General features: G+C 39.0%; 1 protein-coding gene across 1 annotated transcript; it reads right to left on the bottom strand.

Moving 5' to 3' along the window:
* Positions 1–3,293: 3,293 nt before the first annotated feature.
* Positions 3,294–21,056, bottom strand: rnf125 (ring finger protein 125). The gene is made up of 6 exons (XM_062980416.1): positions 20,691–21,056; positions 12,040–12,193; positions 11,036–11,130; positions 8,626–8,716; positions 5,962–6,069; positions 3,294–4,772 (listed from the first exon to the last, which is right to left on the bottom strand). Exons 1-6 carry the CDS (start codon positions 20,900–20,902, stop codon positions 4,680–4,682), a joined length of 753 nt encoding a protein of 250 aa, XP_062836486.1. The 5' UTR covers positions 20,903–21,056; the 3' UTR covers positions 3,294–4,679.
* Between the last annotated feature and the right edge of the window lie 306 nt (positions 21,057–21,362).

The raw sequence follows: 21,362 nt of genomic DNA on the forward strand, positions 1-21,362 counted from the left end.
TCCTACATTAATTCAAAGAAAGGCAATAAAATCATTTACTACCTACATTTCTGTCTGCTATGCCCTACTCCACTCCAAAATGGCTTCATTTATATCAATATATTATTTGCTCCCATCCTTTCCCCAGAGTATTGTGGTGATCAGTCTGTATAGGAATGTAAAAATTAACCTCTATTTAACAGTGGTTAGCTTTTTGTATCCACAGAATCTGTATCTGTGGATTCAACCATCCACAGCATGAAATTCAGAAGGCATAGCTTGATTTTGCCATTTTATATAAAGGACACCATTTTCTACCTCATTGTATATATTGGAGCTTGAGCATTCAGAGATACCAAAAACCCAAGCCTGAGGGGATGCTAAAGGTCCATTGTATTCCGAATAACAAAGGGCAACTATTGAAGTAAAACTAGATCTGCCGTTAAACATGCCCTGGAGTTTTACCTCTAATGGCTATTTACAGGATGCAAAGAAACTGTAAACATGCTAGACAGTGTTGGCTAAATTGTGGTAAGAATATCTGATAAGAGAAAACAGTGGGTAGCCTGTTGGTCAAGTCAGTTGAATCAGATGTGGGAGATTACCTTTGGTGGTAGATAACAAGAGGGGATATGACAGACTGAATTGTCAGTTTTAAAGGGATTTTTTAAACAGTTAGTGCTTTAGGAGATTGCCTTCTCTCTAGGACCTTTTCCCTCTTCATTGTCCCTAGTTGCCTTATTTGGCATCGTTGCAAACAGCTTTAATAAAAAATGTCGGGGACATTAGGTAGAGTAAGTCACACCATCTCCAAAGTGTTGTGTTACTATTATCTCAGCAAAGGTGCATTGTAATCTGTGACATTGATTTTAAGTGGTAGATTTAGTAAAGAATCCATAGAAGCGAATCTTAGTGCTATCCGACATCCCATCTTTAGTATGTAGATTAACAACACTGTCTTGGATGGATGTTTGGTATTATACCAAACTCTGAATAATGCATATTAAAAGATCCCCCCATTTTGTTAGATATGACTGTGCTTTGACCTAGTTAATACAATCGTATACTCCTGACTGGCATTTCAAATCCTTTCAAATCCAGGGTTGAACAAAGGGCAAAGTCTAGCCCTTTGACACTACTGTCTACTATTTTGAATGAAATACAGCATCATGGTGTAGATCCAACAGGATTTGTTGTTTGTCCAGTCGCTTCGGACTCTTCATGATCTCATGGACCAGCCCACGCCAGAGCTCCCTGTCAGCCGTTGCCACCCCCAACAGGATTTAGTGTCCAAATATAAGTGAAACTTGAACTTTCTTCACTATTCCCTCTGAAAGTCTTTCAGTGTGCCAAATGTCTCCTAAACATTGGAGAGGCGGGGGGGGGGGGGGGGCATAATTAACAATTGTAGGTGCTACTGACTCAATGCCACTTTATCCCCAAGATAAAGTGGGGGTCTGCCCAAGAAATATATATTGATTGGTTGGAACTATTCTAGATTTTCCACATCAACACATTACAACTGTATTGCAAGACATATTTGGAAATAATCCACATACTGTACTATATATGACTTAATTTTAAACCACCCCGAGGGCTGTTGCTGGCAAGGATACATGTTTTAAAACAATTACCAGTAAATTTGTATTACCTTAGGAGGAAAACAAGTAAAATAGTTACCAAAGCTGGAAAAAAGACTAGATTGTTCGTCATTTATTTGTAATATAGGATTACAGACTTTTTGTTCATGTATAAATCGTGCCATATGTAGTAATGATATTGCAACTTGAAAGCTAAAGTAAATAGTTTTTTTTTCTAGCTGCACACCAGTGACTAATTAATCTTCCCAAGAATTGCTAAATTATAGCATATCATAAACAAGTGTGCTAGTATGGCAAATGTTTACCTCTTCAACCTTGTTTCTTAGCTGGATGGAGCTAAACCCCAGGAGCCCTTGGAGATCTTTATCTCACCCTACCAACCAGGGAAAGGGTGAAATCAACTTCTGGTTGATCAAAAAAGGCCTCAATTGGGCTTAAAACAATCCAGAGGGGACTCCCAAAATGGTAAAATTTCTCCCCACATCACCTTGAAAGACATTGGGAAACAAAATGGAAGGACCAGTAGAAATTGCTTTTGGGTTGCACTTTTCCCATTTCTGTCCTAGGCAGTGCTAAAGGTGTCTACCATTCAGATGTTCATAATAACCTGTGTGTTATGGATAACGTAACAGCTCAGTGAGGTGTGCGGTGCATCCCTGGTATATGTGCAGGGCCCCACACTTCGCCTCCCCTCTCCCCAAACCCATAGATAGACACTTGACCCCACCGACCCCTTGGCTCTCATCTTCCTACCCCTTCCCCAGGGCTCCCATAACTAGCCTAGCCTGGATAGCCCCTGTGTCCCGCACCTCTCAGTGTTCGACGTTCAGGGAGTTCCTGACTGGGGGACTTCTGGGGGACCTAAAAAGACTTACATTATGAAGATAAAAGTAGTAAAGGGTACATCCCAAGACCCTCAGAAGTTTTCTACCTCTAATTTAGGGGTGACAGCTTTTTTAGATTTGTCTAGCAACTGAGATCGCCCAAGGCCCTTAAGACCAGCAGTGGGCTAGTTCATCCTCCCTCAGACTGTTTTGGCAGCCCGACACTAGTTTAAAAGAAACTATGCACACTGCACATATCTTATTTATAGTGCAAAAATATATATATGAAAGAATACAAAATGAAGAATTTTAATCAGCTTTACATACATTATGCTTTTCCCCTACACAAGTGATGTAGGATTGGAGCATTGTTTATCAACTAAATGGTAGGTTTTTTTTACCATAAATTCAGCACCATATGTTCAGTCATTATCCCATACACCTGGCCAAGTTAAAAAATATTCCCAGCCATAAGGAGTTCCATGGAACACAGTTCCCCTCCAACAATACTGTTAAATAGCCAACTTTAGGAGCATATTCATTGTAGAATTAAATTTGATACCACTTTAACTGCCATGGCATAATGCTATGAAATCTTTGGAGTTTGTAGTTTTATAAGGTCTTTAGCCTTCTTTACAAATCCTAGGTCTCTATAGCATTGAGCCATAGCAGTTAAATTAAGTGTCAAATTGCATTCATACTACAATGTAGATGCAGACACACCCTCGCACAACATTTCAGATTTCTAGTATTGCCAGTTATGTGCAAATCACTGCTAATTTTGATCTTTCCCTGAGACAAGTGGATAAGCCAAGTTAGACATGAATTCTTTTATATAGGTACAGTTCAACAACACATTTCTTATGAATTATTCTCACGATTTCAGATATTTGTGTATAAATGTACACTTTAATTTTTATAAAGGATATTTACAGTCAGTTGCATTATGAAAAAATACAGTGTTAAATACTTAAAATATAAAAGTCATATTAGTCTTGCTGCCCTGCTACAAAAATTGGATATTTAGCATAGCATTGAAAAAGATGAGGGGAGAAATTAAATTATTCACAGTAGTTGCTATACTGTACATTATTTTACATATGTCAATGATAATTTACTGATAAAATGCAGCTAGCTATTTCAGCTGCTAACACTGTAAAACATATGAAGAATTCTACTGAGGTCAATCCAATTATACAATACAATATTTTTCTGCAAAATGTAACTGATGTTTCTCTGTCTTGATTTCCACTCAGTGATGCAAGATTTTAAAAAGCAACGTTTTCTTCTTTGTCCTTGGCATCCCATCTTCATGATAATGAAAACTCCAACCTGCTCTAAGAAATACATTTCGAGATGCTCTGAATTTGGTAATTTTTCAATAATTTTAGGAAATATGTCAGTAATTCTTGCTGGGGAATGAAAAAGTGTTAACGATTCATATTTTGAAGAGCAACTTGGTCAAATTATTTTCCACAATGACGGTAATAAACCAAAGCAAGACAAATTTCAGTTCATTTAATTTTGAAGGGATGTTTGGAGTTTCTTTGAAAATAAATCTTTTTTCATTACTAGTTTGGAAGATGCCTCCTTCTTGCCTTTCACAGTCTTGAAGATCAGGGGCTGAATCAGAATTAGGTAATTGCAATGGAAGCCATTTGTACAGCAAAATCTGTGTCATAGCCACTAAAAAAACAACACGTCAACTTGTTTGACAGAAATCTAAAAGTGGGCCCAGAATTATAATTGCAAACACTTGTGCTGTATTGCTTTGCACATCCTATATCAATGGCACATATGTTTGTGTAAATCAGTTTTCAACACAGGCTTGTTCCATTGTATTCGTCTTCTAATGTTGGCTGGAACCAAATGAAAATTCTTCAAGAATATTTTAATCAAATATAATTTTTCCAAAAATCAAATAAGCATTTGCTGGCATAAATCAGATGCTGTGTGAATCTGGGAATTTTTGATGCAGTGGCACCCTGATTGAGAAAGAAAGGAGTTAAAAAAGTCATTTGCCACTTCTTTTTGACAGGAAACACTTTTTTTTTTCAGCGCAGGATCCTTAGGTGTGTTTCAGTCTCAGTAAATCATAAAATGTCCAAATTCCTTCCACAGCATAAGAAAATGGTGGGTTTTTACAGGCTTAAATATAATTTGCTGTTAGAAAGGTTCATCTAGTGTTGTAAAGAAGCTGACAAGGAATGTAACAGCCAACGTTTTAATTTATAATGTAATATAAATTGCATTTTCTCCAATTGTTTTGATAAGATTATACAACATTTGAACTGTTCACATGGACATAGTCCAGAAATGATTGGTCTAGAACTCTTTCAATGAGAACTTCTTCGACAACATCTATATCCTACAAAAAGAAAAGAAAAACATTTAGGCATTCATATTAAAATCATACTAAGTACACAACACTATTATTTGGCAGAAATAGTTGCATTAGTGACCAGACCACAACTACAATTGCCTTAGATATTTGGATTGCTTCATCAACACCCAGATTTTTGTTGCTCTGAAATGGCTTTACAAGGAAAGTCCAGCAACAGTTGAGTATGGCCACCATAAACGACAACATCACCTTATTTTCATAATCAGAAGTGAAATGTCCTCCTTTCCTGTGTTTTTGGGTTTTTTAAGCAGCTTAGACTGTTCTAGAACAGAAAACTAGCCCTAGATATCCTGGAGCAGAGAGGAACTAGGTGTATAGAAAAAGTAGCAACAACAAAACCTTGACATTATCCAGCCCGACAGTGATGTGCCAAGACATCACATTTGTAGTAATATACTGCCAGAGTTCACATAAGGACACAGTTTGTGACATCAGGTACTGCTATACTGTCTGCTTTAGAATAGCTGAAGCATTTACTTGACTCAGCAAACCCAAAACTCCATTTGTTTCACAAAAGGTGAAAAACAGAAAACAGAAAAGGCAAAGCAAGCTGGTAATATTTTCCTCCTCAAATGTTTAGATAATCTTGGAATCTTAGAGCTGGAAAAGACCACAAAGGCCATCCAGTCCACCCCCTGCCATGCATCCTGTCTGCATACTGAATATTTGGAGTCTGTAGTATCTCTCTTCTATCAGGTGTTCTGAATATTTGAAAGAGGCCCCCATAGTAGCAGAAAGACCTGAATGATTTTCTGAAATTCTGTCTTCTCTCACATGAGCATGTACAGAATTTGATATTTTCAAGGGAAGACTGACTGTATGTATAAGACATCTCTCGAGAGTCTAATTAGAACTGTAGAAAACAGAGCTTCCTCTATAACAGAAATGCATTCGTACTGTTCCATATTGCTCTTAGTTCTTAAGACTGATTAAAAATTGGCTTTCAATTTTTTTTAAAAAAAGTACTTGTAGGCATTAGACTATTTCTCCACTGAAATCTTACATTGGTGTAACTTTTCCATTTACAATTTTGCAATCTACAAATGTCCTTATATGACATATCAATGATAAGAGATATGGATAGAATTGTAGGAAAAAAAAAGATAAACGTCTCAGCAGTGGCTTAGGAAAAACAACCGCATCATTTACTCACTATATAGTCTTCGTAATAGAAGGTATGTCTGAGCTGAAGGTGGCGTATAAAATTCCTGCTGTAATAACTGGGACCACCACTAGGGTGCAAGCGACAAATTGGACAGCACTGTAATAGGCCAAGAGAAAAATGAAAAGAAACTAGATTAGGAAGGCATTTTCTGAGAGAAATGTGACATATCTGGGACAATAACAACTACAGGGGTTGGGGGGATGTAATCTAAAGCGACATTAGCTTTCAGACACAATACACTTCTACTAACAGTACATTCAATTTATCTAAAGTGCACATTTTCTATTTTGTTTTCTACACAACCCAGATGCCATGTATAGGAGCATGAATGATGCACACATTACTATCAATGAATGTTTTTTGTTACATTGTTCCTTGCTGCATTAATGCTCTTTTTCTTTCCATAGCTTATAACAGAAAAACTCTACCAGATTACAGATAGCCAATCTCCATGATCTAAGATGTCCCTGTTCAGGAGGCTTCAGTGCAGACACACAGCTAATCTTACAACAATGGTTTCCATTTCTTTATTGACAAAAATTGGACAGGCCATTTAAATGCATATGAGCACACATGCATCTTAGAGCTAGGTTTAACATTTATACTGGAGTATAGAGAGGCCACAATACATTTATTCTCAGAATATTTCAGGCATACATAAGTCTCTTTTTTTGACATAATACAGAGGGCTATTCTCTTGTCCTTTTGTTTAAAAAGTTCATGCACAGCAGCTACAAAGCCCTGGCTGGGGGCTGCTGCTGCTCCTAGAGAGAAGTTGGAAGCAGAAAGGAATTCAGACCATGAAGAGCTGGCTGCTCAAAGGTCATGTGGAAAGGAAACAGTAGATGCACTTCCTTTGAAAGTGCATGCTGATTTCTTTTACTTCTAGACTGAGCAGAGACCAGGTCTGTAATTTGAATAGCCTGCACACTCCCTTTTCCACCACCTGCAAGTGACAACAAGGACCTCTCCTGGGGTATGAGAACTGCTGAGCAGTAGGAGGTCCCATGTAGACTTTTGGCCATTATCTGTTCTGGGAGTACAGGAAAGAGCTACCAGCAATGAAGGCAAATGCATATTCATCAATCAATCCATCTGCTATGCTGTACAACCTAAATCTGGCACATGAAACTATCTCTCAACCCCATTTTTCTCCTCCTCCTCTTTGGACTGATACAATCATACAACTGATATTGTTCATTAACTACGGATTTCAATGAAACAGATGTATTCAAGAAGTCAGAATCCCCTGCCTCACCCAAGATACGAACTTTCCACATAAAGTGTTTTTAAATACATTCACACCACAAATATACAAACAGTAGTTCAGATTAACTATATGATACATTTTGGACATACTACATCATTTAATGTGACTGCTTCTTTTATGTAACTATGACAGTGTTTAACTAGTCCAAAATCTAATTTCTATATATTACTGTATATCATCTTGAAATAGATGTTGCTGAGGCAACTGATACCAGAAACTTAAAACTAGGGATTTACTTTTTTTTTAAAAAAGTTGGGATTTTTAAAGCAGAAGGAGTAAGGGCTCCTTCTGTTCATGGGAGTGAGTGAGAAGTGAAGGCGATTTTTATCAGCTTCCCCTTCCAGCCCCTGAAAGATCCATCTTTAAGGTGGGTTGCTGTATTCTGTAAAGCAGTTCCCCAGGGGAGCAGAGGGAGAAAAAAGAACGGGCAAACATCATTTGACCTTCCCATTTTCTATCTGGAGAACCTAGTAAATGGATTCCTGCTCACACGAAACCTCAATCCACGTGTTTAGTGCTGTTAAAGTGGGAAGGATGAGGATTTTCTGACTACAGAAGATTCCAAGGCTCCCACTTTTAGTTGCTTTACTTATTCTTAAAGTAGTCATTAACACAGAGGTCCAACATGTAGTCCCTTTCAGTAAGCAATTCTACTACCATCTCTCCGCTGTACAAAGATCTATCTAACATTGCTATTTTAAGAGAGTAAAAGTAGTGCAACAAGTCAGAGACAGTGGGCAGCTTCCACATATACTTTTTTGCTCATACATGTCTTTAATGACTCAGCCACATTATTTTCTGTTTCTTAGCAGACATTGAGAATTTTTGCTTTGAACCGTGGTGTTATAAGTGGTAAATTTATTTAAAAGCGAGTATTTTTGTTTTTTGTATTCATAGCAATAAAACGACAAAATTAGTGGATTGTTATTTTGGCACTCCGGATGTAAAACAAGCACAATTGCCCAGAAACATTTTGGATTCTTTGGAAGAAAACAGGAATGTTTTGCAAGCAGAAGCAAAACTAGATTGGACACTTCTGGAATTTATGTGGACTTAATAAAACAATTAAGCTTTCATATATATACAAAAAAAAAAGGTAAAGACGCAAAAGGATATGCAAAATACTTCCCTGTCACAACAGTATGTAAATTTCTGCAGTCATCCTTATCTTCTTCTGCTATCACAACTTCCTAAGGCAAAGCCTTGCCAGAATAGTTTTTCAGTACAAGGACTATAATTGTCAAAAGCAGTACATCTTCACTTAATACTTAACAGCATAAAATAATATGGATGGTCCAGTTTATACAACTTTACTTAATACATCAAATGGCTAACTACCGTAGAGGAAGACAATGATATAGACTTTAAAATGAGACACTTACCACTGGTCTCCTTTCAGATCTGTGATATGTAAGGAAATGGTCCAGGAGATCATTTTCATTTAATTCATACTGACATAAAGGACAAGCATATCTTTGGGGGGGGGGGGGGGGGAGAGAGAGAAAAATATTATTCATAGAGACTTTTAGCATTCTTTAGCATTATATATTCAGTATATCCTACAAATGGCAATTATACTGGACGGTGAACACGTTTACTTCTGATAATCCCCATTATCTCTAAGGAGTGAGCATGATTTCAGGAGGATTCTTCTACATTCACCTTGATGGACATCTCATTTCCCCAGTCATACTTTGTTTCAGAATTCATATAGAACATGTTCTATAAGATAAGCATGTTACAACATTATCATGTGAACTCCAAGGAATATCCCAGTTTCAGCCACTAATGTATAGATTATGTGCAACAAACAACAAATGAAAAACAGTGCAAAAATATCCTAATGATGTTGCTTCCTTCCATTAGGGATACTTTTTCTGTACCAGCCAGTGTAACATATTATGACAAAAATGTTTCATGATGTTTTTGGCAAACCATGATACCAAAACACACAAATGACATATTCTGGTTGGCATTAGACCCATCGGGGAGAGTATGCAATGGAATTCTTCCTGGGTTTAAGAAATACAAAATATGGAAGATTGATGTTTCACTGAAATTTGGATGGTGTCAGAAAAAACAAAGAGCATACTGTTATTTTTTTAACTACCTGGATTAGATATTGTGAACATGGATTCTGCCATGCAGATAGTCCCTTATTACTCATAGTAGTCTAACAGTGACAAATACTTTGAGCTTGTACTTGCATAATCAATGGACTCCAAAAAAATTTTATGGCTGGATGGCATTGGGACTTCTTACCAGAATCATACCTAGGTGTCAAGTATGCTCTCCTGTTTAATGTGGCAACACTGCTACAGGATCTAAAACAGGCATGGGTAAACTTCAGTCCTCCAGGTGTTTTGGACTTCACCTCCCACAACCGTCTGTTAGGAATTGTGGGAGTTGAAGTCCAAAACACCTGGAGGGCTGAAGTCTGCCCATGCCTTATCTAAAATGTTGCCTACAACAGTGCTACTGAAAAGTGGTGATCCATGAACCTCTGCCAATTCAAATGCCACCAGCAGCTGGCCCTCAGTGAATTTTCAGAAAGCAAGCAAGGAAGGAAGGATATAAACAGTTGTAGCCAATAGACACAAATAGCGTGACACTCCCTGGATTCTTTTTTTTAATGCCAGCACAACAGTGACAGAGAAACACTGATCTATAACATAAGGTGTACACACACTCTCTCATTTTCCTGACTGACATATGCCCATGGTTGCTAGCAACACACAACTGCATTGTATTTGATTGGCCAGTTTCTATACCAGTACTCTGAATTATGCTGTCCTCCAGAAGGTATTAAAACTGAAGCTCCCAGGATTCCCCATCACTGCCTATGCTGGTTAGGATTATTGAGTGCTGCAAAACAACATCTGGAAAGTCACACTCTACCCATTACTGTCCTTTGCAAAAGCAAAGATACAAATCTGACATGAGAAATGGCTCTCACAACACTATCTCTGACCTCAGGCTATTCTTGAACAAAAAGATCTTCAAAAACAAAAGCCAGTGTGGAACAACCGAGCAAAGGATTCAGCTTTATCGCCTAGAGCTTGAATTAAAGACAAAAGAATTAAAAACAAACCTATCACACGTGCTAAACAGATAATCAATGCAATCACCCTGATACCGTTTGTTAATGAACACTGTTAAGATAAAGAAAACTGTTTTTACATTTCAATTCACCTATTTGCATTTTTCTCAGCCAACCGGAGGCAACACTCCATGAATCAGATAAAGTCTTGCACTCCACAAAAGTAAATGGCAAATACATTTGGTAGGAATTAATTAAAGATGGCAAGAAACTTTTTAGTGTTTCACACCAGCACAGTAACTAATAGCCTTGTCTTTGAACTGGATTTCAAATTTCTGGACCCAACTTAAGTACTTCTTGAGATTATAGACTGGGGAAACACATGTTGCCTTGGAAATGTGCCTAGAGTTCAAAGTCTTCAAATCTGAACAGAAATTCTGTAAAGCCTTTTGTTTGTCCTTCTTTCAGTTGCTAAAATTCAGTTGGACTCACAGTCACACAGTCAGCAATCCTATACACATTTGCCAAGAAGGAAGTCCCATTGAAATCAGTGGAATTCGATTCTGAATAGAGCTTCCAAGGATCACTTCAATAAAGATTTTCAATCTAGCGAAGATTGATAAATAGTGGGTCCTTATGTATTTCTTGCCACTGAAATACAACAGGATTACATGGTGAAGGAGTAAAGAAACAGATTGGCTGGAGTGGACCGTGCATTCCTTCCATCTTAATTTTATTCAGAAGTACCTTACCTTGTTTCTGGATATGCAACCTCTTGAAGGGGTCCATATTTCTCTATATATTGCTCACAATTCCTCAAATGAGCTCTCATTTCACTAAGGCACACCTAAATCACATGAAGAAACATCAATTTAGTTTTTAATTTAGGCTGTCATCCTATAAACCAGCCTTTTGCTCTGGAGGATTCCGTGCAATATTTTTCAATTTTCAGGGATCCCCCACATAAAAAAATTATAAACATGTGCCAGTGGGAAATACCCTAGAGGCAACAGATCTTACATGATCTTGGAAGCTAAGCAGGGTCAGCTTTAGTAAGCACTTGGATGGTAGACTGTCAACAACTACTGTCAGTTATATTTCAGGGGAAGGAACTGGCAAAGCCACCTCTGAGTATTCAGTTCCTAGGAAACCTCTATAAAATTTATTGGGTGACTATAAGTCAACAAGTAACCTGAAGGCATATGCACACAAGTTCACTGAACTCAGCCACTTCTGAGAGTGTACGTGTTTGTATGTATATACGCATGGATAGATAGACCAATATGCTATAGGTTACTTACTATGAGAAATATATTGAATAACTGACAGATCCTAAAATATGTTTATTTAATACTCAGAAGTAAATTATGTTTCCTCGAATATAATCCCACAAAAAGTATGGGTTGCCAAATTCAAATTAGAAAAAAAAATCCAGGTCCTTCATAGCTGCATTCCAAATTCTAACATTCTTGAGTGAATCTCCATTCTGATTCACAACTGAGTCAAAGCATGGAAAATCCTTTAATTATTTCAATGCCTTCATCACCTACTATACTAGGTAGTAGACAATTCAAACATTTGAAATGCTACATTTATAGTTTTAAGTAAAATAGATTTCATGAAGATAGTAAATGCAAAAGTAGCATCAGTTCTTATTTCATTGTACCTTCACTGTATTTAATAAACTGAATGTTTCCAAATATAGATACATAAAGCAACAGACTCAGGATGTCTTACACAGGAAAGAGCTATTTACCTGTGTTGCACATTCTGTGCAGTTTTGATATATATTTTTCATCATGTTGGTAATATCTGTTGCTGGCATTCCTTCCGAGGGAAGATAAGCCCGGCAATAAGGACACGTCCATGCATTATTTCGTAAACTTGTTGCGATACAGGAGTGGCAAAACCTGTTAGAAATAAAAATAGACCCTGCATTTATTTTTAAAGGAAGCACTTTGAAATGTTACTCAGTTGGGATTACTAAAGGGCACGACCTTCCACGAAAACTGGTTCCTACCACAGTTAATAATTGTGTGTCCCCCGGCCTGCTAACCAGTTTGTTTACCAGAGCATCCTAAGCTATCAGACCACTGATAAAGTGAGGTCATGTATGATAGTGTGTTCGGTTGTAGAGTTCTCATGTGCTTTAGCTGAAGTTACTTATTAGCACCTACCTACTTTTAGTTGCAAACTGTAATAAGCATTAGTAGCCCAAGAAGAAAGATCAAGTCTTGCAGACAGAACATAGGTCACAATCTAGGCAAAGGTTACATTTTGCTGAATTTACAGGGGTGGCATCAGTAATTTGTTGTATTCTGCTCGAACCGCATGGAAGTTTTAAGTCTTAACAGTGACAGGATAGTCACTATAGTTATTAGATTACAAGTAAATGACCCAAAGTGAAAGTTTGTTGTGTTAATCTAGGGTCATAGAATCATAGAACAACAGTTTGACAAGACCACATGGGCCATCTAGTCCAACCTGCTGCCATGCAGGAGAAGCACAAAGTATCCTTTCACACTACACAGTTATAGCGCCGTGATTCCACTAGAACTGCCACAATTCCTTCTTATGAAATCCTAGGCTTTTCAGTTTAGAATTTTACTCAGAGAGCTCTAGTGCCTCATTCCAGAATTCCATAGGACACTGACATAATGCATCTATGCTTTTGAGAAACATATTATGGACTACACTGAGTGAATTAGGATAGCTTCATTAAATCAAGTCTTGGGGTGCACCTGCTTTGGGAAAGTAATAGTTTGACACAATTTTAACTGTAATGGCTCAATACTATGGACTCCTGGGAAATGTGGTTCTGTAAGGTCTTTAGCCATTTCTGACAACTGTTGGCACCTCACCAAACTGCAACTCCCATAGCATTGAGCCATGTTAGTTAATGTAGTGTCAAACTGCATTAATTCCTCAGTGTAGATGCACTTATGGAAGTTAGAAGTGAAATCATAGTGTTATAACCACATACAGACAGTCCACAAGTTACAAACATATGATTTTCAAATGACATAGTTAAGAATGGGGGTGAGACAACAGGAAGTGAGAGAAATCTACCCTCATGAAGGGAAATTCACTCCTGGAAGAGTTATCATGGGGAAAAGGTCTCTCCACTGAAGCTTTATTACCAATTCTTGTTTCCATAACAAGTCATTTTTTTTCAAAATCTAATTATCACAGGAACAGAAAGTGAGGTGAAATCTTCTGAAAAGACAGCAAAACAAACACCACAAAGGTTATAACCCATGCTATCCAAAGCTTTTTTTTGTATGTCAGGAACAACTTGAGAAACTGCAAGTCGCTTCTGTTGTGAGAGAATTGGCTGTCTGCAAGGACGTTACCCAGGTGGCGCCCGGATGTTTTGATGTTTTACCATCCTTGTAGGAGGCTTCTCTCATGTCCCTGCATGGGGAGCTAGAGCTGACAGAGGGATCTCACCCACTCTTCCCCAAATTTGAACCGCCTTCCTGCCATTCAGCAGTCCTGCAAGCACAAGGGTTTAACGTATTGTGCCACCAGGGCTCCTATCCAAAGCTTATGTAAATATATATTTGGTGGAGTTACATTTTAAAAATGTACCTGTTTTGATAAATTCAACTTAAGAACAAACACAACCTATCTTGTTCACAACTTGGAGACTGCCTGTTTTGTGAAAGCTACTATTTAATGTTTCTTTCCTTTTTCCTTTATTTCTTAGAAATCAACCAACTGTGGGTTAGAATGCTGTGATCCTCAGCCAGTCTAAAAGAAAATGAAATACTCTTTGTGATGTGTTATGTCCAGATCCTATCATACACCGAGAATACAAGTAAATGAAATCTTAAAACAGATAATGAGAACTGAAGTTCATCTTATTTCTCAAATGGCACTATGATGCTTTCAAAAGCAGACACACAATAGGTGAAATGCGAGATGTCTCTGTAGATATGACTGACAAATTGCATATCACATGGCTCTGGAGATAATACCAAGAGCATGATGAAAGCTTTTATTGGTGTTGTGTCTTAAGTCTGCTGTAATGAAAGCTGAAGCAACAAACCAGAATGGGTTGGTTCTTCCCTGCTCTTCTACACCCCTCCCAAGGTTTAAAATGAGACAAAGGTGCATGAAAATGGCCATGACTATTGTGATAGGTGAGCTCCACAAATTTGTTGGGTTGATCAATCATGTCTTAACAACATTGACAAGCCAAGAACTTCCGAGCAGTACTCAATCAATGCACAGTTCAGGGAAATGCTTTTAAAGGAAATGGACTGGGTTCCTTCACAGAAACTTCCCTTAAATATCCAGACTGAAGAAAATGCATAGACATTTTGATAAGTAAAAACAAAACACTAAGCTGTGTATTCACCGTAGCTTTATGGGTTTCTAAAGAGGATACTAATAATGCTGTCCTGGATTCTAAAATGTTAGTACTCAATGCTCTGTACATTATATACTGCCTTGAGTCTCTTCGGGTGAGAAAGGTGGGGTAAAAATGTTGTAAATAAATAAGTAATATACAGAAAAAGTTACTATATAGTGCTTACTTTGACCAGGGTCCTGTTTAGCAGCTCAGAGTACATTGAATGATTTAATGTCTTTATCTTCCCACAAGGAATGTAATACGATGTAAAAGGCTCTTCCCACCCCAACCTTTATCCTCAGAGAAATCCCACTAAGAAGGAGAAAATGGCCCCAGGTTTAATGGCTGAGTAAGAATTAGAACCAGAATTTCCCCAGTTCTGTGGTCCTCTCGTCTGCCACCAGACTAAGAGTGCATCTATACTGTAGAACTAATGGAGTTTGAGACCATGGCTCAATGCTATGCAATCATGGGATTTCTGGTTTGGTTTTGTGTGTGTGTCAGGAGTGACTTGAGAAACTGCAAGTCGCTTCTGGTGTGAGAGAACTGGCTGTCTGCAAGGACGTTGCCCAAGGGATGCCTGGATGTGGTTTGGTGAGGAACTGCTACTTCGGCAGAGAATTGAAAAACTTGTAAAACTACAAGTCCCAAGATTTCATAACATGGAGCCATGGCATTTCAAGGGGTGACAAATTGGCACTTGATTTAATGGATCTACTATAATTTGGGCTAATCAACTTGTATTCTTCAATGTGTTTTTCAATGAAAGAAAATAACTTGTTATTACAGATCCTCCAATTCTAATGTGAACAATATTTATGAGAACGTCTCCTTTTCAATGCCAGAGGTTATGAATGTGGGTGACCCTCTACTACCGATCTGCTTCTGGGCTAAATACAAAATGCTGATTATTACCTATGAAGTCCTAAATGGTTCAAGCCCAGACTATTTGAAAAACTGCATCTCTGTATACAAACCAGTTTGAGCACTGTGGTTGAGTGGGGAGGCCCTCCTCTTGGTCGTCCCCCCCCCCCCAGGCACAGTTGGTGGGAAAGAGGGGGCCTTCTCTGTGGTTGCCCCCCTCCTCTGGAACTCCCTCCCTAAAGAAATAAAAACAGCCCCCACCCTCCTCTCCCTGAAAAACCTTTTAAAACTTCATTCATGCACCTTAGCATATATGAAGAGGAGGAAAACTAGTACACCTTTATATATATCCGCGCCTAGATATTGGAAACCTACTTCAGTCTGTGGAAATTGTGTGCGATGGGTTATATTATGTTTATTTAAGTTCAATTATGTATTATTTTTATTTAGTTTAATAGGTTTATTTTGAAATTATTTTATCCACTGTTTTGATTTATCATCTGTTTTCAGCATTGAATGTTTGCCATTTTGTTAATTATGTTGGAAACAATCCTGAGTCCTTCAGGGAGATAGGGCGGTGTACAAATAAAGTTTTACTGCTATTATTGTTATTATTATATTTGTATCTTACTTACACAGTGAATTCTTGGTATCTGTTCAAATTTAGCTTCAGGACCAAATTCCATGGATGCTCAACTCCCATGAAATACAATGGCTTTGTAAAATAGTGCTCCTTGTATAAAATAGTAAAACTAAGGTTTGGCATTTGAATATTCTGGCCATACATGGCTTTGATACAAGTTTGGGATCCGAAAAAAAGACAGCTGAAATTTCAAGACCAGTCTTTAAATGGAATTACATGTATTTGCTCAATGGAAATAAAACTGGCTGGTTCAAAGGAATAATGTAAATGTTACTTTGGAGATCAGAAGCGATTGCAATTATGCAAAGTAATTCAATACTGGAGATGATAAAAATCTAAAATAAAGACCATATACTACCAGGTGTTCTTTTTGGAAATTTCTATGTTCTCCAGCATGACAGAGGAAGTTGCATAGTCACATTGTACCTAGAGAATTAATGCAGTTCAACACCACTTTAACTAGCATTCTCTGCCAAAGAGTGCTGGTTTCTCACCAAATTATAGCCCCCATGATTCCACAGCATTGAGCCATGTCAGTTAAAGTGGTGTCAAACTGCATTTAGATGCACCTCTAGAGATAACATTTTAATCAAATCCATGAATAATCACATTTCCAAAAATAAAAACTGGCAAATGTGAAGGGATGATTGCATAGTGCTTTTACAATGCTGGGAAACCAAATTTCTAGAGGTAAAGGGACTGGGTTGACACCGCTCTTAACTGCAAAGGCTCAATTCTATGGTTTTGCTATGGTAGATATCTTTCAGCCTTTTCTGCCAAGAAGCACTGCTGCCTCAGCAATCTACAAATCCCAGGATTATAAAATTGGACCATGTCAGTAAAAATGGTGTCAAATTGTGTTAATTCTACAGTGTAGATCAGGAATGGGCAAACTTCGGTCCTCCAGGTATTTTGAACTTCCATTCCCACAATTCCTAACAGCTGGAATTGCGGGAGTTAAAGTCCAAAACACCTGGAGGGCCAAGGTTTGCCCATGCCTGGTGTAGATGCACCCCTTGTTAGTCCAGCCACAGTGGCAACACAAAGATCCACCATTTGGCATCACAATGACCCACTCTCCATCTCATGGCTCACAAAGAATGGGAAGCTGCTGACTTGGTAATTCTGACCCATATGTAAATAACTGCTTTATATTTATATGGGGATATGCTAAAATTCTCATGGAATTCCAAGAAAAAGGAAACTTAGGGTTCCTCCACATTGTGGAATTAATTCAGTTTGACACTGATTTAACTGCAATGGCTCAATGCTATGGAAGAATGGGGATTGTAGTTTTACGAGGTCTTTAACCTCCTCTGCCAAATAGTGCTAATACTTCACACAATACAGTTACCAGGAATCCATAGCATTGATCAGTAGCCATTAAACTGGATCAAAATTACATTAATTCTAGAAGTTACCCACAGACATCCATGAAACAATGGAGCTCTTGAATTTTAATTACATAAGACCACTAACTACTCAAACAAGTTGGAATACTGACTCGGAATGGATTTGCCTCCATTATTTTACATTAAAATAAATAATTCAACATTAAATTATTACAAATCTTGGGAAAGACTTTGTAAAAAAATGTCTTAAATCCCCTCCCTTAGTCTTTAGGAGTTTTTAAATGAATATTTTCCTAAACCCCCTAAACGAAAGGTATTCCATTTCAAAATATACCTTTATCTCCAGGGAAGATAAAGTTGCACATTTACATATGCATAGCCACATTGTCTGTTTAAGGTATTACCAAGACACTGATCATGTAGCTAAAATGGATCCTTTGTATACAAAACAGACTGTAAACAACTCTTATCTGCTTAAAACAAACTCAGAAAGTTAACAAATGTCCCAAAATAGTATTAAAACTTCAAGTACTTGCACATTGTTTTGAAGTCTTGCAAGGTTTTTAGCCTTTCCTGCCAAAGAGGGCTGTCCCAGGGTTCCATAGCATTGAGCCATGACAGTTAAAGTGGTTTAAAACTATATTAATTGTACAGTGTTGATGCACCTATATAGAAGTGTTTTTAACTAGTTATAGAAGGAGCCTCTCCAACTTCTTCCTAGGCTGTCTGACAATAAAGCACTGTAACACAAACTGTGTTGGGTTGCTGTGAGTTTTCTGGGCTGTATGGCCATGTTCCAGAAGCATTCTCTCCTGACGTTTCACCCACATCTATGGCAGGCATCCTCAGAGGTTAGAGGTTATGAGGTCTGTTGGAAACTAGGTAAGTGAAGTTTATATATCTGTGGAATGTCCAGGGTGGGAGAAAACTCTTGTCTGTTGCAGGCAAGTATAAATGTTGCAATTAATCACCTTGATTAGCATTGAAAAGCCATGTAGCTTCAAAGCCTGGCTGATTCCTGCTGGGGGATCTTTTTTGGGAGGTGTTAGCTGGCCCTGATAGTATCATGTCTGAAACAATGAAAATGAACAAAATCTGACTACCAGTATTTAAAAAACTCTAAATCAGGACAGTAAATAAAGAAACATTAAAAACAGGGGAATTCCAGACATGAATCAATTAGAGCCAGCCAACACCACCTAAAAAGGATTTCCCAGGCATGAAGCAGTCAGGCTTTGAATTTGCAAGGTATTTCAATGCTAATTAAGGTGATTCAATGCAACATTCACACTTGCCTCTAACAGACAAGAGTTCTTTCTCCCACCCTAGACCTTCAACAAATATATAAACCTCCCTTGACTAGTTTCCAATATATCTCACAATGTCTGAGGATGCCTACCATAGATGTGGGTGAAATGTCAGGAGAGAATGCTTCTGGAACATGGCCATGCATCCCGGAAAACTCACAGCAACCCAGTGATTCTGGCCATGAAAGCCTTCGACAACACACAAACTGTGTTCTTCTTTAACAACAATCCTTCCTTCAAGCAAGCAAACAAAGCCAGAGCAAAACATCTCCTTAGCCAGCTTAAACATTTAAAAACACACACACGTTTGTTAGTTTTGTTTTTCAAACCCTGTGCAACTCACTCACATGCTTGTTTACTGGGAAGTCAGTCCCACGGTGGACCGTGTAACTTAGGCTGCATCTACACTGTAGAATTAATGCAGTTTCACACCACTTTAACTGCCACGGCTCAAGGCTATGGAACAATGGCTTTACAAAGTCTATAACCTTCTCTCTGGAGAGTGCCAATACAAATCCCAAGGTTCCATAGTATTAAGCCATGGCAATTAAAAGTGTGTTGTTGAAGGCTTTCAGGGCCAGAATCACCGGGTTGCTGTGAGTTTTCCGGGCTGTATAATAATAATAATTTTTAAAAAACCTTTATTTATACCCCGCCACCATCTCCTCGCGGGGACTCAGGGCGGCTCACACTGTTACAAAAGTAACAACATAAATACATTAGCACAATATACAACGGTTAAAACACAATAAGGTAATAAAACAAAAGTTAATATAATGGTAATAATATCAAACAACCACCAATACAATTCAGTCAAACTTCATAGGTGGTGGTGGTGGTGGGGGTGGGGGGGTTATGTTCCAAAAACATTCTTTCCTGATGTTTCGCCCACATCTAAGGGCCTGAGGCTGTTAGGAATGGCGGGAGTTGAAATCCAAAACCACCTAAAGGGAAGGCCCAAGTTTGCCCATGCCTGATCCATACTGTAGATTTAATGCACTTTAATTGCTGGGTTGCTGTGAGTTTCCCATGTTTCAGAAGCATTCTCTCCTGACGTTTTGCCCACATCTATGACCGGCATCCTGAGGGGTTGTGAGGTCTGTTAGAAACTAGACAAGTGGGGTTAATATATCTGTGGAAAGGGATCAATTGCAACATTAACACTTGCCTCAAACAGACAAGAGCTCTTTCTCTCACCCTTGCCTAGTTTCCAACAGACCTCACAAGAGGGTTGTTCTTTATTTACGGTCTTGATTTTAGAGTCTTTAATACTGGCAGCCAGAATTTGTTCATTTTCATGGTTTCAGACATCAAACAAGTCAGGGCCAGCAAATACCTCCCAAGAAATGATTCCCCTGGCAGGAATCAGCCAGGCTTTCAACCTGCAAGGCTTTTCAATGCTAATCAATGGCAACGTTGACCACTTGCCTCCAACAGACAAGGAGTTCCTTCTCCCATCTTGAACTTCCCACAGATATATAAACCCCACTTGCCTAGTTTCCAACAGACCTCACAACCCCTGAGGAGGCCTGTCATAGATGTGGGCGAAATGTCAGGAGAGAATGCTTCTGGAACATGGGAAACTCACAGCAACCCAGCAATTAAAGTGCATTAAATCTACAGTATGGATCAGGCATGGGCAAACTTGGGCCTTCCCTTCAGTTGGTTTTGGGACTTCAACTCCCGCCATTCCTAACAGCCTCAGGCCCCTTCCTTTCCCCCCTCAGCCGCTTAAGCGGCTGAGGGGGAAAAGGAAAGGGCCTGAGGCTGTTAGGAATGGCGGGAGTTGAAGTCCCAAAACCAACTGAAGGGAAGGCCCAAGTTTGCCCATGCCCGGACTAGTTACAACCCAAAGGTAAGTGGGGGAAACTGTGGCACACTTACACGTGTCCACACTGCGTCCTGACGGGCTGGTTGAGCACTTCCAAGCAGATGGAGCAGTCGAAAGAAGGGATCTGTTGTTGTTGCTGCTGTTGGGCTTTTTCTTCTCCCGTTCGCCCCAACTGCAGAGGGAGCGGCGGGATCCCGGCTTGGAGGCCTCCGGAGCCCGGCGAAGTGGCTGCTTCCCTCCCGTCACTGCTCAACGCGGACCCCATCGTCTGAATCCCCCTTTTTCCTCTCACTCAGGGAGACCTCGCGATACTTGGCAGCCCGCAGGAACTTAGCGAGAAGGAGCTTCTTTGGTTCTCTCTGCCTCTCTTTCTGGGCTGCGCTGGAAACCCTCTCAGCGCTCGGGGCGGGGCCACAGGGTCGAATCCTCGTAGGAGCCTGCCACTGGACGACGGCCAACCAATGACTACTGTCTCATATTAAAAAGGGGAGGAGCCAACATGCGCCCCGCCCAGAAAGGGGCTGCTTTGTTGACAAAGGATTTGGCTGTCAGTCTGATCAGTGGTGTCTATCTTGTGTTGAGTGCAGTATTTATTTTTTATTTATTGTGTCAGGAGCGAACGTTGTAATGTATTTGAAAACACAAAGTTTAAAAAACCTCACAACCTCTGACAATGTCTGCCATAGATGTGGGCGAAAGGTCAGGAGAGAATACTTCTGGAATAT

This window comes from Anolis carolinensis, chromosome 4, assembly GCF_035594765.1.
Source record: "Anolis carolinensis isolate JA03-04 chromosome 4, rAnoCar3.1.pri, whole genome shotgun sequence".
Classification (NCBI taxonomy): domain Eukaryota; kingdom Metazoa; phylum Chordata; class Lepidosauria; order Squamata; family Dactyloidae; genus Anolis; species Anolis carolinensis.

Coding starts and splice junctions, on each gene's coding strand:
- rnf125 (XM_062980416.1), bottom strand. CDS start 20,902: ATGGGGTCCGCGTTGAGCAGTGACGGGAGGGAAGCAGCCACTTCGCCG. Junction 12,194..20,690: donor AGGACGCAGTGTGGACACGT/GTAAGTGTGCCA, acceptor TATTTCTAACAG/GTTTTGCCACTCCTGTATCG. Junction 4,773..5,961: donor TCTATTACGAAGACTATATA/GTGAGTAAATGA, acceptor TTCTTTTTGTAG/GATATAGATGTTGTCGAAGA.